Source organism: Ursus maritimus, unplaced genomic scaffold (genome assembly GCF_017311325.1).
Source record: "Ursus maritimus isolate PB19 unplaced genomic scaffold, ASM1731132v1 scaffold_6, whole genome shotgun sequence".
Classification (NCBI taxonomy): Eukaryota; Metazoa; Chordata; class Mammalia; order Carnivora; family Ursidae; genus Ursus; species Ursus maritimus.
Genome location: NW_024426774.1, coordinates 24,931,352 through 24,957,168, shown reverse-complemented (window position 1 = coordinate 24,957,168; position 25,817 = coordinate 24,931,352). Strand labels below are relative to the sequence as shown.

Below are 25,817 nucleotides of genomic sequence, written 5' to 3'. Positions count from 1 at the left end.
GTATGTATCTTATCCTTACTATTATTTATAAATGTTCCACTTTTTAGTGCCAACACATTGGAAAACTATTTTTTATTCTTATACTTCTTAAATGACTTTTTTTTTTTTTCTTCTGTTTTCTTTAAGCCATAAGGATGAGTTTACCATTATTCCTGTACTGGTTGGAGCTCTGAGTGAGTCAAAAGAACAGGAATTCGGAAAACTCTTCAGTAAATATCTAGCGGATCCTAGTAATCTCTTTGTGGTTTCTTCTGATTTCTGCCATTGGGGTAAGTTCTAGATTTTAACATATCATGGTAGATAATATATACTTGTGGTTAATGCTATCTTTTCACTCTAAGCTCTGATTTTCAGTTCCTTATCACTTCCCTTGGAAAGTTTTACTTTTAGCTGCAATGTTTAAAAGTGAATAAAAAGTCTTTTAAAAAGGATCAGATTATGGTAGTGGATTATGGATACATTTCCAAAGGCGACTGGTATAATTGGATTCACACTGTGAGGGCATCCTTGCTTAGCCACTTACATTAGTGGGAGTTAAGATCTTTTAACCCTGTTTCCAGGTTGAGTTGTGTGGTAGATTCTCTGAAGTTAGTTTTTTCGTAGATACAAGAAATGTTCTTCTTTAGAAGGTAGAAGAGCACTGTGTGCTATGCCAGTCCTTTTCCACATTTCTTTCTTTTTTTTTTTTTTTGTAATTAGCGTTTTTTTTTTCCTTTCTATTTTTCCTTTGGTGCTTAATTTTTGCCATCAGTTTAGAGCTACCCTCCAAAGTATGTAACATGTTGGCTATTAACATTGTGGTCTTCATTGGTAATGATGTATAAGGGTAAGGACTCTTAAGTGATTTTTGTTATTATTGTGAATAAAAAGAATAAGGAAACTTCACAGTGAATAACAGTTCATAAAGGAAGACATTTGTGGACGCCTCTTTGAGTAAATTTTATTTTTTGATTCTTTGAATACAACTTGCTGTCCTTTATCCATTGCTGTTCTAGAGTATATTTTTGAATTTGTTCTTTTTAGGACATCTCTCATTGGCTTGAGGATGCCAATATCTGTTCATCCTTCAATTATTTCTTTGATTATAGAGAAAACATCAGCACAAGACTATGCATTTTAAGATAGAGTACTAGAATGGCCAGAAAAACATCCTTAATGAGATCTAGGGAGCCGTGGCTTTTACGTGTCTTAAGCATTGATTTCCAGAGTTGACTCAATATTTATCTGTCCTGGTTAGGCTGGTATTTTCTCTTACCCTGCTCTTTGAATGGCGCTGAGATCATTTTAAGAGAGGCATCCTCCCTTATAGAAAAGTGTTTTGGTTTAAGCACTAATTTCTCATCTGGGGCAGATTGTCTTATAAGGGGGCATTTGGAAATGCCTGGAGACGTTTTTGTCATTACAGTGGGGTGGGGGTGGGTAGTGGGGATGCTTTAGGCATCTACTTAGTGGAGTCCAGAGAAGCTGCTAAATAAACATCCTCTAGTACACAGGACAGCCCTCCACATCAAAGAATTATCCTGCCCAAAATACCTAGTGCTGAAGTTGGGAAGTTCTGGTTTAGGGTATGCAGGTAGCTGTGCTGCCTTGCCAAACTCTCTAAGAGGTTGTCAGGGTTCTTTCATAATCAATTCTGTTGGCTAGTTGGTTTGCTACCTTTGGCAGAAGTTATTTTTTATGGATTGTAAGTATATTACTTAGATGTAAGAACTAAGTAGATGCTTGGAAATTCTGATGTTTAGTCATAGTTGATCTTAAAAACTAAGGAGTATCATTGTTGAAAAAAAGACTATTTTTCTTAGTATTGTGAATTTGCATTAGTAATAAAGCATGTAGATATGTTTTAGAAATTCAAAAATTCTTGAAGCATGTGTCCCCTCCCTCTTCACTTTTAAGGCTCTTATGAATCACTTTAAATTACTTTTATGATTTAAATAATTAGTTCCCCTGATATTGTTCTTTAGAATCTGGGTTCTCACTCAAGGTTGGTACCATGTGCAATCACAGCATAAATCCACACAAAAACCAGTACAAGTTTTAAAATTGCTCTTTTCTTTTGAATCATTCTTCTTACCTCATTAATGAATTCTAAAACAAACAAGCCCTAGTCCAAGTACTGAATTTAAGTACAATATTGAGAGAGAAAGATGAATTTTGTTTTATATTCTACCTAGATTCTTGGAAAGTTATTTAGGCCATTTGATCTCCTGTGTTATAGAAAATTTTGGCATTTAAATTGTAAGCTAGAATTTCCTGGTGATAATTACAAATAAGAACTCAAAATTTCCAAAGGTTGGTAGATGTCAGTTATGAGAATTATCCGGAGACTAAAACGTATTTATATTTACATTTGGTGGTTAAGTAATAGAAGTTTTCCAAGTGTTTATTTTTTTAGTATCACTATCACTAACAATACTCATTAAGTACTTATTTTGTACTTATGGGAAGCACTGTACTAATTCTTATTAGGAAATTTGGTGAAGGCCTGGGGTTGAGTGGAAGGTGTTGCATGGATACTATTCCAAGACTGGTAGTTTCCCTTCTACAATAATAATAGTAACTGTCATTCTTGTAAAGTAAGATTCGTCTTCTATTTTATATGCCTAATTGAAGTAATATGAATCATTGGCTAGTTATAGGTTATTAAATGTCTTAGAAATTTTCATATTCCTCAGAGTTCATGCTCTGGTGACATTGGTCATCTTTTCTCAGTTAAAGAATGTTATACTCCCATTTCAAAAATCTAGCTTTTTCTTGTGAGGGTATTTCTTAATGGTTTCTTCTTTCCTCCTCCTCCTCCTTCTTCTTCTGGCAAAGATACTATATAGATTGATTTTACCATATCAAAGTAATGATAACACTGAATTCTAAATTATTTCACAGGAAGGATTCAGTTCTTCAGATACTCGGACATCCTAAAAGATTCATTGAGTTAAGCTGTCAACACCCTGTACATTTCTAAGTAGCTGATTTTTGAAGATAAATCAATTGATTATAGTACAGTTGACAAATTACTCAGATGCCTACAGTGGAATTTTGTTCTGTTGAATAACATATTAGAGTACTAGCAGTGACAACATTTTTCATTTCTAGTTATTATTTCTATTATGTCCAGCTTCTGTTAAAAATAAAGCAAGAGATTTGGTGATAGAGACAGTGATTGGAAGGATTTTGCCTGGTTGATTTTACTTGTTAGCCAATATCATTGTAAGAATGAATTTTTTTTTTTAAGTGTACTTTGCTTTAAAGATTTTCATCTTTCAGATCCCATTTAAATTTTATGTGGACTTGAAAAAGACATTAGAGAGAGAAAAATAGAAAGACTAAAATATTCTCAAGTTTTCTTTTTCGGTGGGAAAAGCCAAGGGAGAATGGGAACCTGGATTCTATTATGACCCTATTTTCTGTCCCTCCATTTCCTGTCCCACCCCGCAAAGAAAAAAAAAAAAACCCTCACCATTTCAGTTCCTGTCTTTTATTTTATCGTTAGTCTAATCCACATGAAAATTCATTAGTCAGCCCAATAGGGTGATGTTTCCTAGTAACACTTCATGATCCTACCTCATTTCACCCTTCCTGCTACTACCAGGGATTGTGGTATAAGTGAAGGACATTTGCTACTAGTATTTGATTTTTACTATGGTTAGGTAATGTTATCTGATCAAGTTTCTTGCCCATATAAGAGAATTTTGTCTGGGCTTATTTTAGTTTTTCAGTTGGTAGAATTTTCATTCTGTTTTCCTAATTCATTTTTGCTCTTCTCTTTATATATAATACATACTGCTAATATTTGTACTTTCCTGATCTCCCTGAAATTTATATTTTCACATTTAGATTATTGGCAGCTTTCATTAACATAATTTCTGATTAACTTCTAAGAAGTTTCTAAATGAAGCTGCATCTAACAAATTAATTTTTTTAAAGTCGATTCATTCTACTTAATATTCCTTTTACAGTGGTTTTAAGCGCAAATTAACTTCAGTAAATTTACTTGGTAAATGTTAATGATAAATTATTTTATCAAAATATGAATAAAATTTACTACACTCCAGCAATTTTGGATTTTTACATATAATATATACTTATATTAGTCTAGGTTTACATAATTTCTTTTTTTTTTTTTTAAAGATTTTATTTATTTATTCGACAGAGATAGAGACAGCCAGCGAGAGAGGGAACACAAGTAGGGGGAGTGGGAGAGGAAGAAGCAGGCTCATAGCAGAGGAGCCTGATGTGGGGCTCGATCCCACAACGCTGGGATCACGCCCTGAGCCGAAGGCAAACACCTAACCGCTGTGCCACCCAGGCGCCCCACATAATTTCTTTTTTATGAATATGTGTCACCTATCAGAAGTGGCATTCCCCAGAATATTTATGAATTTATATCTTTAACTATTCAGATTTCCAGTTTAATATACATTAACAAGTGATTATGCATGCCTGCTCTTTTCTCCTTTCTGTTGTTAGTCTCTTAGGTACTAGGGTATTACTATTTTCTAAATAATTTCAATTGGTTTGAGTATAAGCTAGCTAATTCCTGAAATACATCTTATCCAAGCTTTCATATTTGTCTTCTCAAGTTTTACACATACTAATTCCACATATTTCAGTTTTTGATCTTTTGAGGGAAGGTTAAAACCTTTTTTTTTTTTTTTTACATTATAACCAAGACTTTAGAATGAAAGGACTATAGTTTTTCACAATTTCAATTATGAATGTCCCCATTTTAGGCCCTTAGTATAGAATGAGCTAATAATCTATCTCATAGGTTGTTGTGAGGGTTAACTCAAATAATTGAAAATGCTTTAACATATAAACATGAGGTGATTAAGTGAATGTGTAACAGTACAGTTTTTACTGGACATATGTCTGAAAGTCTATTTTGTTCACTAATCTTTTTGGGGGCTTTCAAATCAACTTTCCCAGCTCATTGTTTATTTCTGCAATCCAGTGTATAGCTTAATGTTGAGGTATTTGATATTTTTTTACTTTTTGTTTTGAGGTACTTAAAAAGTAGTGTTGGTTCTTGTACCATTCATTGTTATGTTTGTCCTCATTAGTTGATTGTTGTGTGTTAAACAGACATCCCTGGAGCTTACTCTCCACACTCTGTGAATCCACTCATTAATCACCAGTCACCTTTGGAGATGGGAAAATTACTTACCTGTATTTCTTTTTCTCAGAAAGCGTGCTCTGGAATGGATTCACAAATGAGCTACCCTCCTTCCCTCAAAGAGTAAGGTTTCTGCTTTACAGGATTTTTTTTCTTGGGTTATTTTTCCTCTCATCTTTTGAATTTGAAAAGAACTGAGGGAAGGCACCTGAAGAAACTACTGACATACTCACTAGGGGAGTTCCAAAGCTTGTGCTGCCCCTAGGGGCAGTGTCAATGGCTCTTAAAGCTAGAAAGCTCATACTTGGAGTTGAAACAGGGGCTCAAAGAATCCATTTTCCCAGTGTACCTTCTGAAAGGATAAGTTTCAGGTAAGTAATTTTCTCTTACTATGTGATATGCTTTATTCATACTTATAAAAGTATACAAGTCCAGTTCTCCAGGTACATAGGCAGCTGTGTTTGCTCAGTTTAGATGCGTAAGCTTTACTGAATGTTAGAAGTATTATAAAACAAAATGTCTGCTCGTGAGTTACATGAAATCATAATATATTTTAAATCAATAAATATTTGATTAAAGGTGCATTTATGAACAGTGTATTGTGCTAGTGTTGTCATTTATTTCTCATTAAATAAAATCTTGACAAACTTCTTTTTAATAGTTAGATACAAAAGATTTTTTGCATTCAGATTCCAAGAGGTGTGTAACTAAAGTTGTGTGTGTGTGTGTGTGTGTGTGCGCGCATGTGCACACACCTCCCCCACCCCCACATATAGGCCAGGATGATGGAAAGTATTTACTTTGAATTAGATGCTTTCTGTATGTATATTGACCAGAATGAATTACTCAAGTAAGTTTTAAATGCTTGTACAATTTTTAAAAATTATTCTAAGTTTGAGCTGTTTAAGTAAGCTGTTTCATTGTAGTAGCTATATGTAGTGTGGACTTAGCTACTTAATTGATATATTACTTAGAGCTCATAAAATATTTCTACTCGATTCTTCAGCTACAAAATGCAAATAACTACGGAGTAGCAAGAGGTAGATAGCAAAATGTGAAACATTTACTAATCGATTTCCTGTGCATTTTGTCATTCTTTTTGAATCACATATTGATTTAGTATTTTAAAGTATTCAAAACATTTTATGTATTTTTCTCTTACTTCAGAAGTAGTTTTTAAGTGAAAGTTACAGTGAAAGCGGTCCATATGAACAAGGCAGCATTTCTAAATATAGTTATACTTTTCACTTGTGATTGAAGCAGGTTTGACCAACTTTAGTCATTTGAAATAGCAGCTCTGAACTTGGAAATAAGCAGAAAAGACTTTTGAGTAGCAAATGGTTATCACAAAGTATATGCATTTTTCTCTGCACCTGAAGAGTAGCGGTTTTCAGATTAGACAGTTACATCCCAGTCACAGGGATTTTTTTTTTTTTAAAGATTTTATTTATTTATTCGACAGAGATAGAGACAGCCAGCGAGAGAGGGAACACAAGCAGGGGGAGTGGGAGAGGAAGAAGCAGGCTCATAGCAGAATAACCTGATGTGGGGCTCGATCCCATCACGCCGGGATCACGCCCTGAGCCGAAGGCAGACGCTTAACCACTGTGCCACCCAGGGGCCCCCAGTCACAGGGATTATTGACAGCTAAAACTAATAGCTATCTCCTGAAGCAAGAAAAAGAGAATGCATTAGTGTAAACCTGAAGTAGTTCAAGTTCAAAGAATATTCATCTTGATTGCTTCCAATGATATTACTCTTACTACAGTTGACAGTGAGTCATAAGTTTCTTGTCTAAGATTATTCATTTAATTGTTCATTCATTTCACAAAAGATATGGGGCAACTCTATCAAAGACCTTTGAAATAGAAGTAGAAATTTAGTACCAATGAATTGAATCAAGAAGTTATTGCAACAGACTTTAGATTTGACTTTGAGCCTTCCAATAGCCCTCTGGCAAATAGAAAAAATAGGGTTAATTTATATAGTTCTCACTATTAAGTAGGAGTAAGTGTGTACATTTTGTAATGAAAAACAAAACTATACCTAACTCTAAATTTTGAAAGAAATGACTGATGAGTTCTTTAATATACGTGCATTGAGTGATGAATTGTCACTGTTTAAGAATTTTTTTTAGTACAAGGACTGTAATGGATCTCATAGTTACGGCGACATGTAGTAATCCTCAGTGTTTACAAAAATGGTTGTTATATTCAAAAGCAGATAATTGTTTCAGAACCCTATTGCTTGATTCTAGAATCTCATGAATTATAAGATACAATACTGATTTAATAGAAGCTCTTGAGGGAAAGTAAGAACTGTTACATGAGTAATCGTACGTATTAATGCATGTGAAAAGTTAAAATGTGAAAGTTAAGGAAATACAGTATATTCTAGAAAGATGACCATCAAAGATGATCAACATCAACAAGTAAAGGAAGTGTTGAGAAGTGTGTTGTGTGGTTTTTTCCAAAAAAGAGCACCAAAAGAGTTTTATTATTTTGCATTGCTCATCATTTATATGATGATTTTTTTTAGTAAGATAAACAGCTTAAAAATCATAATTGTCCAGCCAAAGAAACCCCTCTTCTCAGGTGTGAGGATAATAATTTTATATGTGAACTTTGCTCTAAAAATGAAGCACAAGACACAGAATGTGTGCATGCATGACTGGTGTACTCGCATACCTTTAAAATGCATTTTGGTGAATCTTTAAAAATAAATATAAAAGTAATGAGTTCTAAGAAATATAGGCATCACAGAAATACAAGTGTAGATGTATCTGAAATACAACATAGTCCATGGAATAACATACCACAATTATCTATGAATATGTTTAACTTTTGGTTTTTATATGACTATAGTAGGGAGCCAAATTTATTACCTGAGCCTTTTGTTTTCTGTCTTCTTTTCAAGCTTCTTCCAGTTTACCCTCTGTGTTTCTTGGAGAAGAGCTAAACATTGAATGTTCTGTGCTTGTACTCTCACTGAGATTTTATTGTCAGAGTAGGACTATTTATTATATTTATCCTTTTGTGCCTCCTATTTTAAGGCACTTGTATTGATCTTTTCTGAAGTAGTTTGTTCTGCAAAAATGAAATGAATTTTTTAATTGAGTTCATAAAAATCACATAAGCCACATGTATCTCTGACCTGCACATTTTTTTTCTGTAACAGAGATCAAATCTTTGCATTTATACAGCAAAAGCTAAGCTTTCATTGATTGTTACATTGAGATAGTTTCCTTAAGCCAGATTTCCTTGAATCATTTTCTTTGGGTTTACCTTCCATTACAGACTGATAATAATGTGTTTAACAATGCTTCTAACTTTTAAGCTGTTTTGTTTCCTTAGTCTTTTGTATTGCTCGTGACTTTAAGGTTCTACAGTTTGAAGTAGTTTTTAACATCATAAAAACACTGGTGATATATCATTTCTTTATTCCTTCCCAAATATGCCTTTATTTTTATGTACAAGGGCTCTTGGGAATGATTCTCTCAGAGGCTTAAGCTGTGCTTTGCCTTCCATGAGAACTGAAATTATTTGGTAAGCGCTTGCTTTCTTTTTAGCTTCTAATTTTTCCCTATTTTATTTTGTACATGATATTTGTTTCAAGGTCAAAGGTTCCGTTACAGTTACTATGATGAATCCCAGGGGGAGATTTATAGATCCATTGAACATCTAGATAAAATGGTAAGTCTTTCAGGTGTGGGGTTTTAATGCTCTAAGGTGTTTTCTTTAATTTCAGATTAGTGATTCAAGACTTAATATGTTGAAATATACAGTGGACTAATAATTCTTTCCCTATCTTTATTTAACTTAATGTGCAAAGTATAGGTTACAGTCATATGAATATTGATTATAAAAATAATCCCTTTTCTATTAGTTGAAATTTCCTTTAACTTAATTTTATTTGATTAATGAGACTAAGAATAATATGCAGATTTTAGATGCTATTTGGGGGAGTGTCTCAGGTTTAGGGGTAACAGGATATGAATGCCATTACTTACTTTTAAGCGGAAACAACCGTAGCAAATTCTTAGATTATTTTATTATTTAATTATATTTTTTGGCCATTTGGATTTTCTTAAATGGTGTTTCATTTTGTTGTTTAAATAGAGAGTTTAAAAATATGATTGTATTCTTATCTGGCCCAGGAGTACAATAGACATTGATCCTGCTGTCATTTTCCTTAAAGGTTTATGGTAGTCATAGTACTTGTTTTCATATTTAAAAAGTCATGCAAATCATTTGGTTTTTTCTAAACTTATAAACAGAATATTAAATATATTAGATATATCACTTACTGGCTTTGACCTTTGACAGATCATTTCAGTTCTCTAGTCCTCAATTTGTCATCTCTAAGATGAGAGACTTGGAATAGGTGGTCTCTAAATTGTCTTTAAACTCTGTCAGACTTTAAGTCTGTGATTTGTTGTAATCAACTTTACCACTGTTTGAAAAGCTTTATGCATATGTTTTAGTACAACAATATTTAGTCTAAAGTAGATAAAATATTTTACTAAGGAATCTGGATCTAAAACTATAGGTAGGTTATACCTTGTATATTTTATTAAAAGTCAAAGGGAATGAATGCAAATTTAGTTACCTAGGAGATTTTATTATATTTAGATTTTATCATATTTAAATTTATCTTGTTACTTAGATCCAATTATGGCCTAATACTTTTACCTTTGGAATTTTGTTTGGACTTAATCTACTGACTTTTCTTTTGGCTTTATGATGTCATGTCAGTCATTTAATTCTTTTCTGGCTTCTAGTTCTGATCTTTTTTTTCCTTAGGCTTAGTTCTCAGTTGCCTCAGAAAACCTTTTTGGTTATGTCATCATTTATTTTCTTCATGTTGCAAGTGGTTACTGGGTGTCTCCTGTGTGTCTGGTACTGTGTGAAATACTGAAGACGTTGAGAAGATAAAACATTGTCTCTCACTTAATGGAACTTACAGTTCAGTCATTGAACAGACTTAGAAAGAAACTATTCCAATGCAGAGATGTAAGAGATATGTAGGATATATGCTCTCCTTATTGTTCTGTGAGAATGACATAGATGTGCTTACCTTAGGGCTTTGGCCCTTTTTATACCTGACTTTGTGGCTTTGCTCAGCTCTACCTTCCCAACAAGGTGCACCGACTACCCTGTTTAATTTTGCATCATATACTCCACCTTCTCAGCATTCCCAACTTACCTTACCTGCTGCAGTTTTTCTTTCAGCAAACTAAATATTCTACTTATTTATTTAAGTTTTGTTAGGATATTTATTTTGTTCTCCAGTGTATCCACAGTGCTTAGAATAGTGATTAGACCATTAGTAGGTACTCCGAAAATATTTTTCAAGTGAATGAAACGATGAATATAATCTTCCTATATACGTAATTAAATTAAGTGAATACCCTAACTATAATATGAGAAAGAAATAAAGGGAAAGTAATTTATGATAAATTAATATATTTTTAATAATGTAAGTGCCCAGACACCAAGTATATTAGAAGACACTGTGAAGTAGATGTGTACACATTGTATCATTACTATAACAGCTATCAATCCAAACCCAAACAGTTATTTTATATTTGTGACTCCTATTACTAAGGTGCATTGCTGGGTGACTTGATTTTCCCAAATGGTGATTAGTTCTTAGTAAAGTTGTAAACTAAACAAAGTATTCCCTTCCCTTACTTTATATGAATATGGCAATTCCTTGGAAATCTACTGTATATTAAAACCATGCAAAACTTCTTAGTATTTATATATAAAATAGAGTTAAGGGTATAGGTAATTATAAGCAGGTTTTTCACCTATGTGGACATGTCTAAGAATGTTATGGGATGAGAACCAATTATTTGTGTGTGGGACTATCTTGTATAATAGGACAATCAGCATCCCTGAACACCAACCACTAGCATCTTCTAATTATTGGGACCATCCAAAAATGTGTCCACCATTTTCCATTATGCCCCTATGGTAAATAGTTGTTCCATGACCTTACCCTACTTAAGTTTTCTTCTCAGTATTAATTACTATGTGACTTATTATTTGTTGATTGGTTTGGTGATAACTTCCCCTACTAGATTGTAAGCTTCATGAGATCAGGATCTTTGTCCATTTTGTATCAGCCTTTCATTGGGTACTCAATATATATAGTTGTTGAGTGAATCAGTGAATGAATGGGTGGGGGTAGTGGTGAGAAATGAAGCTAGAGAATCTAGAACAGGCTGTTTATTTATTTTTAAGATTTTATTTTTTTTATTTATCAGAGAGAGATAGAGTACGTGCGCATGTACAAGCAGGGGGATTGGCAGGCAGAGGAAGAAGCTGGCTCCCCGCTGAGCAAGGAGCCCGATGCGACTCAATCCCGGGACCCTGGGATCATGACCTGAGCCAAAGGCAGACGCTTAACCCACTGAGCCACCCAGGCATCCCTGTTTGTTTGTTTGTTTGTTTGTTTTTTAAGATTTTATTTTATTTTTTTTTAATTCGAGAGAGCACGAGCAGGGCAGAGGGAGAGGGAGACGCAGACTCCCCACTGAGCAGGGAGCCTTACGTGGGTCTCGATATCAGGACGCTGAGATCGTAATCTGAACCCAAGGCAGACGCTTAACTGACTGAACCATCCAGGGACCCCTGGAACAGCCTGGAACAGGTTGTTTAAAGGATATTAAATAGGAGAGTGATAAAATCAGACTGTATTTGAATAGATTGTGCAGCTGTGGTGTAGCAAGTGGGTTGGAGGGAGGTCAGAGGAGAAATGAGTAGACCAATTTGGTAATCCAGGTGACAAATGGTAATTTAGGCAGTAGATGGGGTGGTGATGGTGGAAGAAAGGGACAGAGTGGATATATTCAGTGTATATAAGAGACAAATTGATGTTAGGACTTAGAGATTGATTGAACTTGCTGGGGAAGGAAGTATCAAGAATAACTCCTAAATGTCTGGCTTATGCTGCTGGTTGGGTGTTTGTACTATTCACTTAGGTTTAAAGCACAACAAGATCAGACTGATGTTTTAGGACGTAGGGAAATCATAAATCATATTAGGGATATGTTATATTTGCTGTTGCCTTTAAGACATCCAAGTGGAAATGTCAAGTTGGCATTTGGATTTTCATTTTGCAAATTATTTTTGAGTGCACTTACAGTCCTAGGCACCATTGGAGATACGACAGTGAACAAACACACTTACTCTCACAGAACTTTCACTCTAACAGGAGGAGATACATTTAAAAAAACAACAACAGTAAGGATATATGTAAGTTTAGTTTCCAAAAGTGATGTGTGCTGTACAGAAAATATTGAAAGGGTTTTGAAATAGTAAATGATTCAAGTGATTGGTGGTTAAGTGATTGGAGAAAGACTCCCGTAAGGAGAAACATTAAGCCGAGATAGAGATGATAAGAAGGAGCAAACCAAGTAAAGATCAGAGGAAAGAGCATTCTGGACAGAAGGAGCTGCCTGTGCAAAGTCCTTAAGATGGGAAAGAAGCTGGGTGTGAAGAAAAGGGGGAAAAAAAAAGGCCAGTGTTGCAGGAGTATGGTAGATAGGGGAAGAGTGGTATAAGCTGTGGCAAGAGGGAGAGGCAGGGATCGGATAATGTAGGGGCTTTATATTCCAGGGTAAGAAATGTATGTAAGTACAAAAAAATGATGTAGTTACATTATTTTATTTTATTTTTAAAAAGATTTTATTTATTTATTTGAGAGAGAGAGAGAGAGACCAAGAGAGAGCACAAGAGCGGGGTGAGGGGTGAGGGAGAGGGAGAAGCGGACTCCTCTGCTGAGCAGGAAGCCTGATGGGGGGCTTGATCCCAGGACCCTGGGGTCATGACCTGAGCTGAAGGCAGATACTTAACCCATTGAGCAACCCAGGTGCCCCTAGTTACATTACTTTAAAGGTCACTCTGGTAGTTGCGTAGAAAATGGATTCTACACCAGGTCCAGGAGCAGTAACAGTGGGCACGGGCAGCAGTTTAGTGGGGAGAGGATAGTGACTTTGACTGGGGTGGCATTAGTGGATATGGAAAGAAGTTGGTAGATTTGAGATCACTTTCAGGCGTATTTTCAGAAGGGCTTTACTATGGATTTGTCTATACTGTTGAAAGCCTGGAGAAGAGGTCTGGATTAAGTTTGAGAGGTCTGGAGTTAAGTAAGTAACAGGTAATTAGAGCCAGGGCAGAGAAGAGATTGTCTACTATAGTAATCCTTAACCTTGTCTTTACAATTTCAGTCACCTGTGGGACTTTTTCAAAATAGACTTGTCCATAGTGCCCCTGGAGATCGCCTTCTGGTAGTATGGAAAGTGTCCCAACATCTTTTTATTCCTAAATTCGCTTTGATAGTGAATTTGAACTGTTCTTCTAATGGACCCTTATCTGTTGAGTGGAACAGATTTGTTTTCTGTTCGGCTCTTTAAATCATTTGTCAGCTTTAATTAGGCAGCATTTAATTTTGCACACATGAAAATTTGTAAATCTGTGAATTGATGCTTTTAGCACAGAGAGATGTTTTCCCTAAAATATTAGTTTACCTGGTACTGTAAAGTGACCAAACATAATAACATCCTTTGGAACTCTTTAGAACTGTGGTTACATTTAAACACTTTAATATTATTTTACTAATTATTGTATGTGTTACTTATAAACATCCATACTTAACTATTCTTTTAGCCTCTCTTCTAATTCTATATTGATAGCTTATATTAAGAGGACTACCTTTACTTATCTTTCTTGAGGTATATTATCAGACAGACCTTGGTTTCTTACTTTGAGGCAGAGCAAAAAGGGTAACATTTACCCATTGGCATGATTCTCATAATTCTCCTAAAATATTTGCCTTTTCTGGTAACTTCTAAGTCTTTGAAGTTAGAAATTTTTGCTCAAAAAGGGTACCAGAACCAGTATGTTTAATACTGACTTCTAAATCTGCATCTGTTTTACCTTACTTTAGGTGTCCAAAATCACCAGGGCATAAGTTTTAAATTTTTATTTAGTCTGGAATACAATTTCTGAATATTGAGTATCTGCTTTTTACTAATAGGTTTGAATTTAATATTTGATATGATATTTGACTTGGAGTCTGATTTTTGTGGTCACTTTCTGTTTATATATAGAATTTTTAAATGGCTCATAAGTGCTCTGTTCTTTTATTAGCATGTTCTTAATTCAAGTTATAAGTCAATTCTGGGGGTTAAAGTGGATTGAAATAATAAGAATGGTTAGGTCTATACATATAGTCATGTATGTATGTTTATATATGTACACTCACTATTAAACTCTTACATAACGTGTTTTCTTAATTGATTTATATAACCAAATGGTGACTATCCCTCTATATATTCCTTTTCTAAAGTGCCATTTTATGTTATAAATAATTTCATTCGAGAACCAGTATCTTAGTTTCTATATGCAATCTTTTCAGAGCAAATATAGTTGGATGGTTCTCTATATAAAGTATTAAAGCAGTTCTGAATTGTAATTGTTACACATTTTGAAAGTTTGATAGGATGAAAAATTATTTAAGTATAAAATCTTAGGTATAATCTTTTCAAAATTAGTGTGTTAGTTTTGGCTCTTCTTTTGTTATCAGAAAAGTCTTATTAAATATAGTTCCTAAAATAAGTAAAAGTGTTTTTAGGTTCCAAAAGCAAAATAAAAATAGCTGTTTCTCTTATTGTAAAATAATTATATCTCTAGCATTTGAATATCTTGGAATTGAATTATGTGAAAAAAATATGTGAAGAAAAATGTGTAAGAAAATAAACTGGATCTTCCAAATGTTGTAAGTGGGGAAAAAAGTAACTAGTTACAGGAGTTTCTAAAAGTATTATAATAGTATTGGCTGCTGATCATGTTTTTGGTAATTAGTACTTCGTAATTTCAATAATTACCAAGCAGAACATATTTTAAGACATTCATTTTTGTGAGCTTTTGGTATTACATACTGGAAACTTGAACTGTACATAAGTACACACATATATATTTTATGTATCTATCACATAATCATGTTATTTTTTTCTGTTCCACTTTTGTTTCATTATGGACATTGCCCAGTTATTTATGATTTGGCAAAGAGAATCTGAAAACGTCATTGTAGTCATCCTTATGATGTATTTTCCTTCCAAATTTATTGGTAGTTGCTTGATTTAATTAATTTGAACCTCAGCTACTTTTCTTTCTTTTGACTCTTTTGAAAGTGAAATTGTTCAGATTTGTCTACTCATACTTCTTTCTTGAACTCAGGCCAGTAGTTTCTTTAGTAGTCTTTAGTCTAAGGTTTTATAATGTCATCTTTTAAGATAGCTATTTATTAGTATATTGCTTCTTAGCACTGTTATTTTTAGGGTGATTTTTTTCCCCCATAAATTTTCTTTTCACCATCAGATTTTATCTTGATGCCTCTTACAGAAAGCAGAATATTTCCTTTTCCCACCTTGCCTACCTAAATGTACACCCATCTCCCGAACATAAATATATATCCGTACTTTAGAAAATGAGGCCTACTGACTTGATAATATGGTGATTAATTAAGTGTTCATAATAAAAAGACCTATGGTTCTAGTTCTAATTTCTTTAAGTCCTCTAAAATAGTTTTGTTTCTTTTTTGTGTTTGTTAACTTTAGAGGGAGATTGCTTCTGGTGATAGTATTTAAAATTAAATTTAAATATTTTATTATATATAAACATTTTTATTTTTATTTTTTTTTGAAGATTTTATTTATTTATTTGAGAGCGAGAGAGCATAGAGGGAGAGTGAGAGGGAGAAGCAGACTCCCCGCTGAGCAGGGAGCCTGATGTGGGGCTCGATCACAGGACCCTGAGATCATGACCTGAACCAAAGGCAGATGCTTCACTGACTGAGCCACCCAGGTGCCCCATATATAAACTTTTTTTAAAAGGGAAGATCTTTGTTGTGTTATCAGAGTCCTGAATTTGCAGCTCTGTCAGTTAAAACTGTCTCTTCAGTTTAGGATTGCCACTTGGAATTAACATTACAAGCTTTCACTGGTTACTTGGAGAATCAGCATAATGATAGATTCCCTCTGACCTCGTCCCACCTCAAGGTAGGGAGTTAGCTTTCAATCTGAGGATTACTTGCTGAAGCCCCTAAATTTCTCAGAAACCTAAATCATGATGGATATCGGCTTTTGGTGTTTATGATATCTATTGTTTATGTATCTTAGATCTTCACTGCTTCATACTGGATTTAAGTGAACAGATTCTCAATATGCTAGGCCCTAGGTAAGATTTTCATCACCTGAACTTTAGATTCACTGATCATATCTTCAGTATTTTAAGTAATAGAAGAGTTAACTAAGCATATTGGAGAAGCACTTTGTTTCTTCATCTTCTTGGAATTTTGGCAGTTGGCAGGATTATCAAATTAGTGTTTTCATCTTCTTGGAATTTTGATAACTATAATTTAAAAATTGTTAACATCAAAATATAGATATACACAAAAGTATATTTGCCATTGTTCTGTATTACTTAATAGGTGCCCTCTTTCTCGTTACCATTATTGCTGTTGTTTGCATACTTTGTGAATTTTCCAATTGGAGAATTTCACCCATGAGAAAAGCCTTATTTTTTTCCTCTGTATCTCTTCTTTATAAAAATGCATACTCATTCATGATCTTTATTTGTCAGAGAATTGATTGCAATGGAATTGATTCTTGCCCTAGTAGGTATGTAACACACTTTAGGGAATTAAATATTTAAGTTTAATCCCTTAACTTCCATCATCTCAATTCTTCTTTTCCATCTTGTAATTTAACCATTGTATCTTAATTTCAAACACTTTATTTAGTAGTGTCTTCTCTGCATTCATAACGTTATTTTATATCTTTTCTATATGAAATTTCTTGAATTCTTTGTTTTCCACAGATTCGGTCGTTAGTTTTCCTGTCTTTGAATTCTTCGTGTCAGTATATGAATGTGATAAGTTTGTTTAAAATGTACTTAGATTTTAACATTAACACGTACATCAGAACCTCAGTGTCACATAATCTATTAATGAGTAGAGTTCTATTTAAGGTAAGCTGTCCTAGACTTCATCCAGGAACATTAAAAGTTCTCTTAAAATGTGAGTACCAATTATAGCTGTGAGAATATTTAAAGAATTGTTAGTATGTCTCTTATGCTGCATGAAGCAGACTAGTGAGTGAGAAATAGCCTTGGATTAGAAATTCAGAGGCAAGCTTTTAACCTTATTTATGCCTCAGTTCCTTCATCTTTAGGGAGTTATATCTTGATTATCCGTATGTGTGGAAGAGATTTGTTTAACTCCATCTCTGCATTACTACTTGGTTTAGAAATATATTGCATGATATTCTTTGAACCAGAATTATGATACTGTTTATCTTAGGTTTAATTTTTAAGTTTGTTCATATTTCTCTGAATTTACACCAAATGTCGCTGGAGTCTGTTGACCTGGAAGCCTCCTAGTTTGCAGGGGAAAACAGTTTAATATTAAACACTGGTTGTGGACAAATCTGAGAGTGGCTGATTGATGTGCAATCAATTGAAAGTTGATTACATGCACATACCTATCTTTCAGATGTATTTGCAGGAAAATGTAATGATGTTTATGAATGACTTGAATGCTCTGAAAACAGGTTCTTTATAAAATTAAATTTTGATGCTGCCACTGCAATACTTTTCTATCACCTACTAATTACTATCATTTTTCAGATGAGTGTTCATCTGATTACTCTAGGTGCTTTTCCATGGTAGTTGCTTTAAAACATGTTGAAATATAATTTAAAAACCACACAAAATATGTCAGTTGATTCCCTAGTTAAACCACCATTTACATTTCTCTCAGAGTATGTTAATCCAGTTTGTTGAACACAAATGTAAAATATTTTACCTGAATAAGAAAACAAGGTAAGGTAATTGGTGAATGAGTGAGAATCATTGATTTATTTGCTTGGTTAAAGTTGCTCTGTATTATTGTATGATGAACATATTATTTGAATGCATTTGCAGGGTATGGAATTTAGTGTGAATAAATATCCAAGTCATAGTGGTTGTTTTAATAGTAGTCTTAAAAGTTTTTGATCCTGAATTAAAATCTTAAAAATAAAGCATTCTAGTTGGAAGTATAAAGAGATAAAAAGCCTTTCTTTTTTAAAAAAGATTTATTTATTTGAGAGAGAGCATGAGCGGGGGCGGGGAGGGACAGAGGGTGAGGATCTCAAGTAGACTTTCTGCTGAGTGCAGAGCCCGCAGCCGGGCTCAATTTCAGGACTCTGAGATCATGACCTGAGCCAAAACCAAGAGTTGGACGCTCAACTGACGGAGCCACCCAAGAACCCCAGGAGATAAAAAAGCCTTTAAGATAATTTGGCTTTCCATTATTTTGAATACATGAATAAAGTTATTTGTTACTGGAAGACAGGCCAATACTTTCTTTAAAAAAGTTCATAAAGGGCCTATTTTGCTTAAGCATTTATCTTTATGACCTTTAAGTTCATTAAAAATATGTTAACCTTTTTCTTAGTGATATCTTTTTATCACTTACTGATAATTCAAAATGCCTTGCACACTGTTGATATTTAAGCATATGTTATGGAATTAGTTAAGTTACAGTAAACTCTTAATTATTTATGCCAATGGTAGGAGAAATATGATGGTTATGAGAAAAAACAGCCATATAGCAAATCTAATTTTCACAGTAGATTTACTTTTGTAAATACGTTTATGTAAGAAAAATGTAAAATTGTGAAATGTTTAAGAGTTGTGAGCTAAGTGGTAACTGGTGATGGTGGTGTGGAAACATAGTAGGAGGTCAGAAAAAACTAAACTGAGGAGTGGAAGTTTTCTGTTAATGAAGTGTACATATTGTTGAGATCTGCCTATAATGGGATTATCCTTGATGAATGAGTTTGATATTTCACAAAGATTATTTAATGTATTTTCTTTACTTCTCCTTAATTGAAAAATTATGATGTTTAGCTCTTAAGTAACAGTTTAAAATGTGATTTGGAAATAATAAATGTGTACCTTTTTCTTTTTCTTTCATTTTCTTTTTCTCTTCTTTTTTTTAGGGTATGAGTATTATAGAACAACTAGACCCTGTATCTTTTAGCAATTACTTGAAGAAATACCATAATACTATATGTGGAAGACATCCCATTGGGGTGTTATTAAATGTGAGTATCCTTAGGAAGCCTTGATTTTTAACATTTGATCCTATGATGTTTCAGAATATCTTAATTGTTACCATCTGTGATACCTTATTAATGAGTGTTGTTTTTAGGTAAATTTTCTTTCTAGTACCTTTAAGATAATTTGTCTTTCCATTATTTTGCTTACGTGAATAAAGTCATTTGTTACTGGCAGGCAAGGCGATATTTTCTTTTAGATACAGAAAAATTATTTAGAATAGAACCCTAGTTTTTCTCTTGACTCACAGCCAATTCCAATGTGTTCTTTACAAATATAAATCAAAGTAGCCCTTGGTAATAAGTAACCTTATTCATTTTTCGGTTTTATTTAATGTTCTAGACGCTATAAAAAATAAACAGAAGATTCTGGTCTTGAACTTCAGATATTCATAATTTAGTAACACAAAACAGATGGCATGTATATGTTTTTCTCTTTACAACAAAAACAATATTTCATGTAAACAATAGTAAGAGACAGAAGTTTTGGGTAGCTGGGTTTTTGAAAGAATTAGTAAAATTTTTCCTCCAATAAATAAAACAGTATGTCTTTCTTGAAAGAAAATGTGAGACTTTTTAATAAAGAAGAAAGTGTATGTATGCTCAGGAATGGAGGAGGAAACAATACTGCATTCATTGTTTGGAGAGGCAGAGAAATAATGGAGAAGGTAATGTTAGTCTAGAATAGTGTGGGGTAGGAACCTACCCTACAGTGTTAGTTTAGTGTAATTTGAAAGATAGTACATTGTGGATTTTTAGGAGTGGTTTTCTCTTAAGCAGTACTGACTGAAGAAAAGCCTGTTAAAGGCTTAAACTAATTCTTGAAATTTAAACTTGGTAAGCTGCACTAATTTCCTAAAGTCTGAATTGGATCAAATAAAATTTTAATAAATGATGAAACCAATCCACAATTAAAGTAAAAATTGTGGTTTACCTCTTAGATTAGAAATTAGACCTGGAAATTAATTTGTATATATTTCAAATTTAGTCAAAGTTAGATGAAGAAGAGACCAGGATTTCATGACAGAAGAGGCTATGATTTGGTTTAGAGAAAAGAGGGAAAGGTGTATGTTTCTTGAAGTGGCTTTATTAAATATAACAAGGGTAGGGTGGAAGATGACTGGTATTTATCAAGAAGCTAGATTAGAGGAAATTTTTTGAAGAGAATGAAGTGAGGAATTCTCTTTTTCCTCTTTAATATGCTTCAATAAGAAGTTCAAAAAACAAATCAAGAGAAGAGTAAAAAATCTAGGCTTCAGCTGTGAAGTGGGCCAAGTTAGGCCACCAACACATTCAAAGAGTGTTCACTTTTTATATGAGGTCTGTTGTAACCGGTTTTTTTTTCCCCCTAGGCTATCACAGAGCTCCAGAAGAATGGAATGAATATGAGCTTTTCCTTTTTGAATTATGCCCAGTCAAGCCAGTGTAGAAACTGGCAAGACAGTTCAGTGAGTTATGCAGCGGGAGCACTCACGGTCCACTGAAGCTCTGAATCCTCAGGGATGCCACCTGCACATACTCATTCTCTGTCCGGGGTCCCAGCCTAGCCCTTACCAAGATACTGGTCCTGGTTTGGGGGGATTCTGAAACCTCAAACTAATAGAACTTTCTTCTCTTCTTTTCTAGTAGGTGTAGTCCTTCCTTAATTTCAACTCATTTAAAAATGCTTTATAGTTTAGGGCAGTGGAAGGAAGGCTGGCATCAAAATATTTTGATCAAAAAAGATGGCAATGTAAAGGCCCAGTTGTGGCAGACAGTTTTTTGGAAGTAACTTGTAAAGCATTTACCATATCCTAAATTTGCACTCTTTGCAGACTTGTGCACATATATTCCGCTTTCAGAATAGTTTTGCAAATTGTACACAAACAAAAAAAGGGTGGAAGCTTTTTAATAAAGAAATTGCATTTATAAATGATCTGTATTAGAATATAATAAAATCTCCAGTTATAGTCAATTACTACCCGTGTTGTACAACAGATACCTTCTATTTTAGTTGCTAATAAAGGGCTACACAACTCAAAATAGTCTGATTTAAACTTATTGCTCTGTGGTACATTGAAAATTGTTTTTTTTATTAATTCCATCTCAGAATTTTTATGTTAAAAGTGGTAAACTTCAGCTCATGTAAAAAATATGTTAGGATGTATTTTATATTTTACTTATTTATGTGATTTTTTTATCACAGATATTAGAATCATATTTTAAAGTTAGCTTTTAAAATTACATACAGTTTGCCTTTTTGTGTGTGACATCACTTTGTGTCATAACTATATTATAATAGAATATAAATTCAAGATTGGTAAAAGAACAGATGTAGTCCGTTCCTTCAAAGATCGTGTTTGATAGGCAGTAGTCTGCAAATGAGGAAACGTTGGAGAGTGTTCTTAGTGATTTTCAAATCATTGCAGACCATACACTACTGCTATGCTTTTTTAGTGCTTTAAGCAATTTGACTCTCTTACTTGAATTTTTAGCAAGAAATCATTAACAGTAACAAAAACAAAAAACCACTGGATTTTCTTATAGTTCTACAAATTTTTTGTCATGATTTTTGGTGCGGCTCTTCCAACTAAAATAATGGTATGGTGTTGTATTTCTTTTTTTAGCATAGACCATTTCTAGTCACTTCGAGGGGGGTTAATATACATATATATATATATGTATATAATTTGATTAGTTAACTATTGGCCACCATGCATGTACTAGATTGTACCTATTTCAGTCTGACATTGGGTATCTACATTACACTGGAGAGCGTTTGTATCTTCAGTGTTATGCCAGAATAGCACAGTTTTTAGATGCCTTGCACCAATTTTATTTAAGGATTTGCATTTCTTATTTACTAAATATCAACTTTCTATATTCAAGAATTGAGAAAAAATAATGTTATCTTTTGGATTCAAAATTATCCACCTATACATGTGTGGAAATTATACTCTTACATATTAATGATTTATTTCCCATCACTTAGGTATACTTTTGAGTACTATAAATATTTATTCCTTATTTATTATATAGACTATAAAAATTTCAAAATTGACTACAGAGTGAATTTTTATTATTTTCTGAGTATAAAACTGATACATGATTATTATAGAAAATTTAGAAAATACTGAAAAGGACAAAGAAGAGAAAAAAATTATCTGCAGTTTCACTATCCAGAGATAACACTGTTAATATTTTTTGTATTTCCTCTCAGTCTTTGTCTATGCTATTTATATGTATGAGTGTGTATATGTGTTTGTGTGTGTGCATAATAACAAATTGAGATTATACTGACCATATAGTTGTATACCCTACTTTTTATAAATTCCTAAGTACTTCCCCATGTCTTTGAAAATGTGATTTTTAAAAAATGGCTGCCTAATATTTTATTGTATGAATATATACACCATGATCAAACCAGTTCTTTCTTTGGATAGTAGATTGTTTCTAATATTTCACAGTTATAAATAATAGTGGGATGGACATCTTTATATGTAAAATTTGAACTCTATCATAGACTAGTTCTTTAGGGTATATTCATGGGAGTGGAATAACTGGTTTAGATGGTGAGAACTTTTTAGGCACTTTAAAATATGGCCAAAATACCCTTCAGAAAGTTTGTACAAAATTAGCAATATGTGAGTACCCATCATACTGCCCCTTCTCCACTGTTGACTATTATTTATTTTAATTTTTGACAGTTTGTTAAGCATATAATTAATTGGTTGTTCTTTTTCATCATTCTGATAAGAGTGGCTTTACCATGGATCATTTTTTTTCCTTCTTTGATTTTTAGTTGATTGATTAATAAAAAACACAAGAGGGTTACTTAGGTGTTGTGGGCTATACCCCTGTGAATATGTTTACTGTATTTTTAAAACTCTAGAATATTTCAGCATCACCCCACCCTTTCTTAGGATATGAGCCTATCTTTCATACTCAATCATAAGGTAGAAAGAGTTCCAAACTGATAGTTGAGTACTGAGTTCTAGTTCTGTCTAATTAGTTCTCTTACATAAATATTTCATGTTGTATTGAGACATTCTCATCTGTAAGATGTGGAGGTGATCTTTTAAGCACATTCTGGAATGTTAAAAAGCTACATGATTAAGTTAGATTAGAAGTTTTCTCTTGATTTCAACTCAACATACATAAAAATGAAAGTCTCTTTTTAACACAAAAGGGAAATTAATTTGCATTATTTAATGCCGTTAATATTACCTAAATTGTTGAACTTAAGCTTTTCTACTTTAAGTGCCTTAAAAGTGTTTTGTATTTGAAATCTAAAATGTAAAGGAAATTATTATGTGGTTCTGTACAGTTTCTTTATTACATGCATTTGAGTTACTTGCAGCAATTTTTTTTTTTAACCGTAGATTGCACAGAGCAGTATATTCATGGATTCTTCACTATTCTACTAGTGAGTCCTTGAGAAATGTATGTTAAAGATTAGCTCAGTGAGCAGGTAAGTGAATGCTTTGTCTTGGGTGGGCAACCAAATCTTCATACAGAGTAGGATAAAGGACTATTCAGATATTCCAATGTTCATATTTAGATACTCCAATATGGATGGTACCAATATGGATGGTAGGTCCTGAGTTAGTCACTGATTATTGTTGCAGGTCACAAAGTTTGCTTTGGTAGTAAATAGTTCATTGCTCTAGATAAGAGGTTGGCAAATGTTTTGTGTGAAAGATCAGATACTAAATATTTTGGGTTTTGCAGGCCATATGGTCTGTGTCCCAACTATTCACTTTTGCCGTTGTATCACAAAAGCAGCCATAGACAAAGTGTGCATGAGTAGGTGTGGCTCTGTTTCAGTCAAACTCTATTTATGCAGAAAGCTGGATTTCGTCCATGGGCCATAGTTTGCTGTCCCCTGTCCTAGATGATATAGTTTACTTGTAGTTCAAATTATTGGCTAGTAATTTAAACTGCAACAAATGATTGTAAGTTTCTACCTTCCTAACCCTCTCTTAATTTGATGTAGTATACTTGGCTGGGTTTGAGTGTTATTTAGAATTATAAAGGGAATTGGAAAGTGGGTAAAGAAAACTAGGAAGTCTTAGGAACTAGTGTTAAAGCACTTTGAAGACCTTTTATTTGCTGAAGCCCACTGGGAGGTTTGCTTTGCTGCTGTAAATTAATCAAAAGAGTGATGAGGTTGTGATTAGTTGTTGCAAATTATAGAAATTGTTCTAAGCACTTGGCTACCTAGATGGTACTAGAGGATGGATGAGATGAGCCTTTGTACTTGAGTATTCTAGAACATAGACCAGTAATTTAAGAGAGACTGAAATGTGAGACTCTGTTTTGCCATGTAAAGACAGGAAAAATAACTACCATCTTCCATCACCATCTCTTAATATTTAGCCCCTAACCCCAACCCCCAATATTTAGGAAGGACATAAACTCAGAATAAAAGAGAGTTATTTAACTTGAACAACTTTAAGTTGATGGAAAAATTACTACACTCTTCTGTTCTCATTTACTCTAAATCAGTGAAAACTTCCTCAAAGAGTAGTATTAGTCCATAGACTGGCAGTTGGCAAGTGCTGTGGTACGGTTGCTGAAAGACCTAATGTGGTTTTGGAACTATTACTGATTAGCAGGCATGCACTCTGACATTCAGTCTAAAACTTTAATGTTTGTGTTAAATTGTAAGTGCCACATATTAAGAGGAATATTATGAACTATAGTGTTCATAGAGAGGCATCTGAAATGATGAAAGGCCTGAGTGCTGTGGAGAGTGGGATGCAATCAAAGGAATGGGTAATATCATTTTGGAGAAGATAAGTTTAAAGAGAGGGAGTTTTGTTTTTTGTTTTTCTTCCCAAATATTTGAGTGACTACCATGTATAGGAAGGAATAGAATTGTTCTGCGTTGTTCTAGATGGAAAAATTAAGAAATGGAAGTTTCTGGTTCCACACTTAATGTTCCATATGAGAATTTCTAAATGAAATAAGCTCTGTCCTCAAAAACCATTGGAAGTACTCAAAAGCTAAATCAGTGGTTCTCAAAGTTTAGTTTCCTGTACTGTCAGCATCAGCATCACCTGGGTATATTATTAGTATAGATCTAAAACTGTGGAACACCAAGCTGGAAAAAAGCTAACAGAATTAGTACAAATAAAATGAAATTTATTTCATGTGTATAAAAGTATTAAAGGCAATAATTTTTAAATAAAAATTGATTTTGATCGTTTAACACTAACTTTCAACATAGATTATAAATTGATGATTATTACTTGTTAGTGGTGGAACACTGGACCCTTAGAATAGTAATATACTTTTGTTTTTGTTAAAACATTTAAATACAAGCTAGGAGTTTCTATTTACTAAAATAAATTTAAGTTGGTCTTCAAATCAGTGATTTCACTTTCTTAAACAGGTGCTTCTTGAACATTAAAACAGAGCCATATCCATAGCAGAAAAGGGTATTCAAGGAGCTTGCTCTTTTTATACCTGTGAATGTCAGAATATTAGGGAGGGAACCAAGAGGAGCTGGCAGATAAATTCTCTCTGCCTTCTTTCTCTTTTACTGTGTAA

At 33.5% G+C, this 25,817-nt stretch overlaps 1 protein-coding gene across 7 annotated transcripts in view; it reads left to right on the top strand.

Moving 5' to 3' along the window:
- Nucleotides 1–21,305, top strand: part of MEMO1 (mediator of cell motility 1) — a 114,744-nt gene extending 93,439 nt beyond the window's left edge. For 4 of the 7 annotated variants that reach the window (XM_040623068.1, XM_040623070.1, XM_040623069.1 and 1 more), the window contains 3 exons: nucleotides 8,729–8,805; nucleotides 19,167–19,271; nucleotides 20,636–21,305. In XM_040623068.1, the coding sequence (XP_040479002.1) occupies nucleotides 8,729–8,805; nucleotides 19,167–19,271; nucleotides 20,636–20,767 (314 nt within the window). In that variant the 3' untranslated portion in view covers nucleotides 20,768–21,305. Of the gene's footprint in view, nucleotides 1–126; nucleotides 270–8,728; nucleotides 8,806–19,166; nucleotides 19,272–20,635 lie in introns of all 7 variants that reach the window. The other 3 variants (XM_040623067.1, XM_040623066.1, XM_008700256.2) reach the window with 1 other exon arrangement.
- Nucleotides 21,306–25,817: the final 4,512 nt, after the last annotated feature.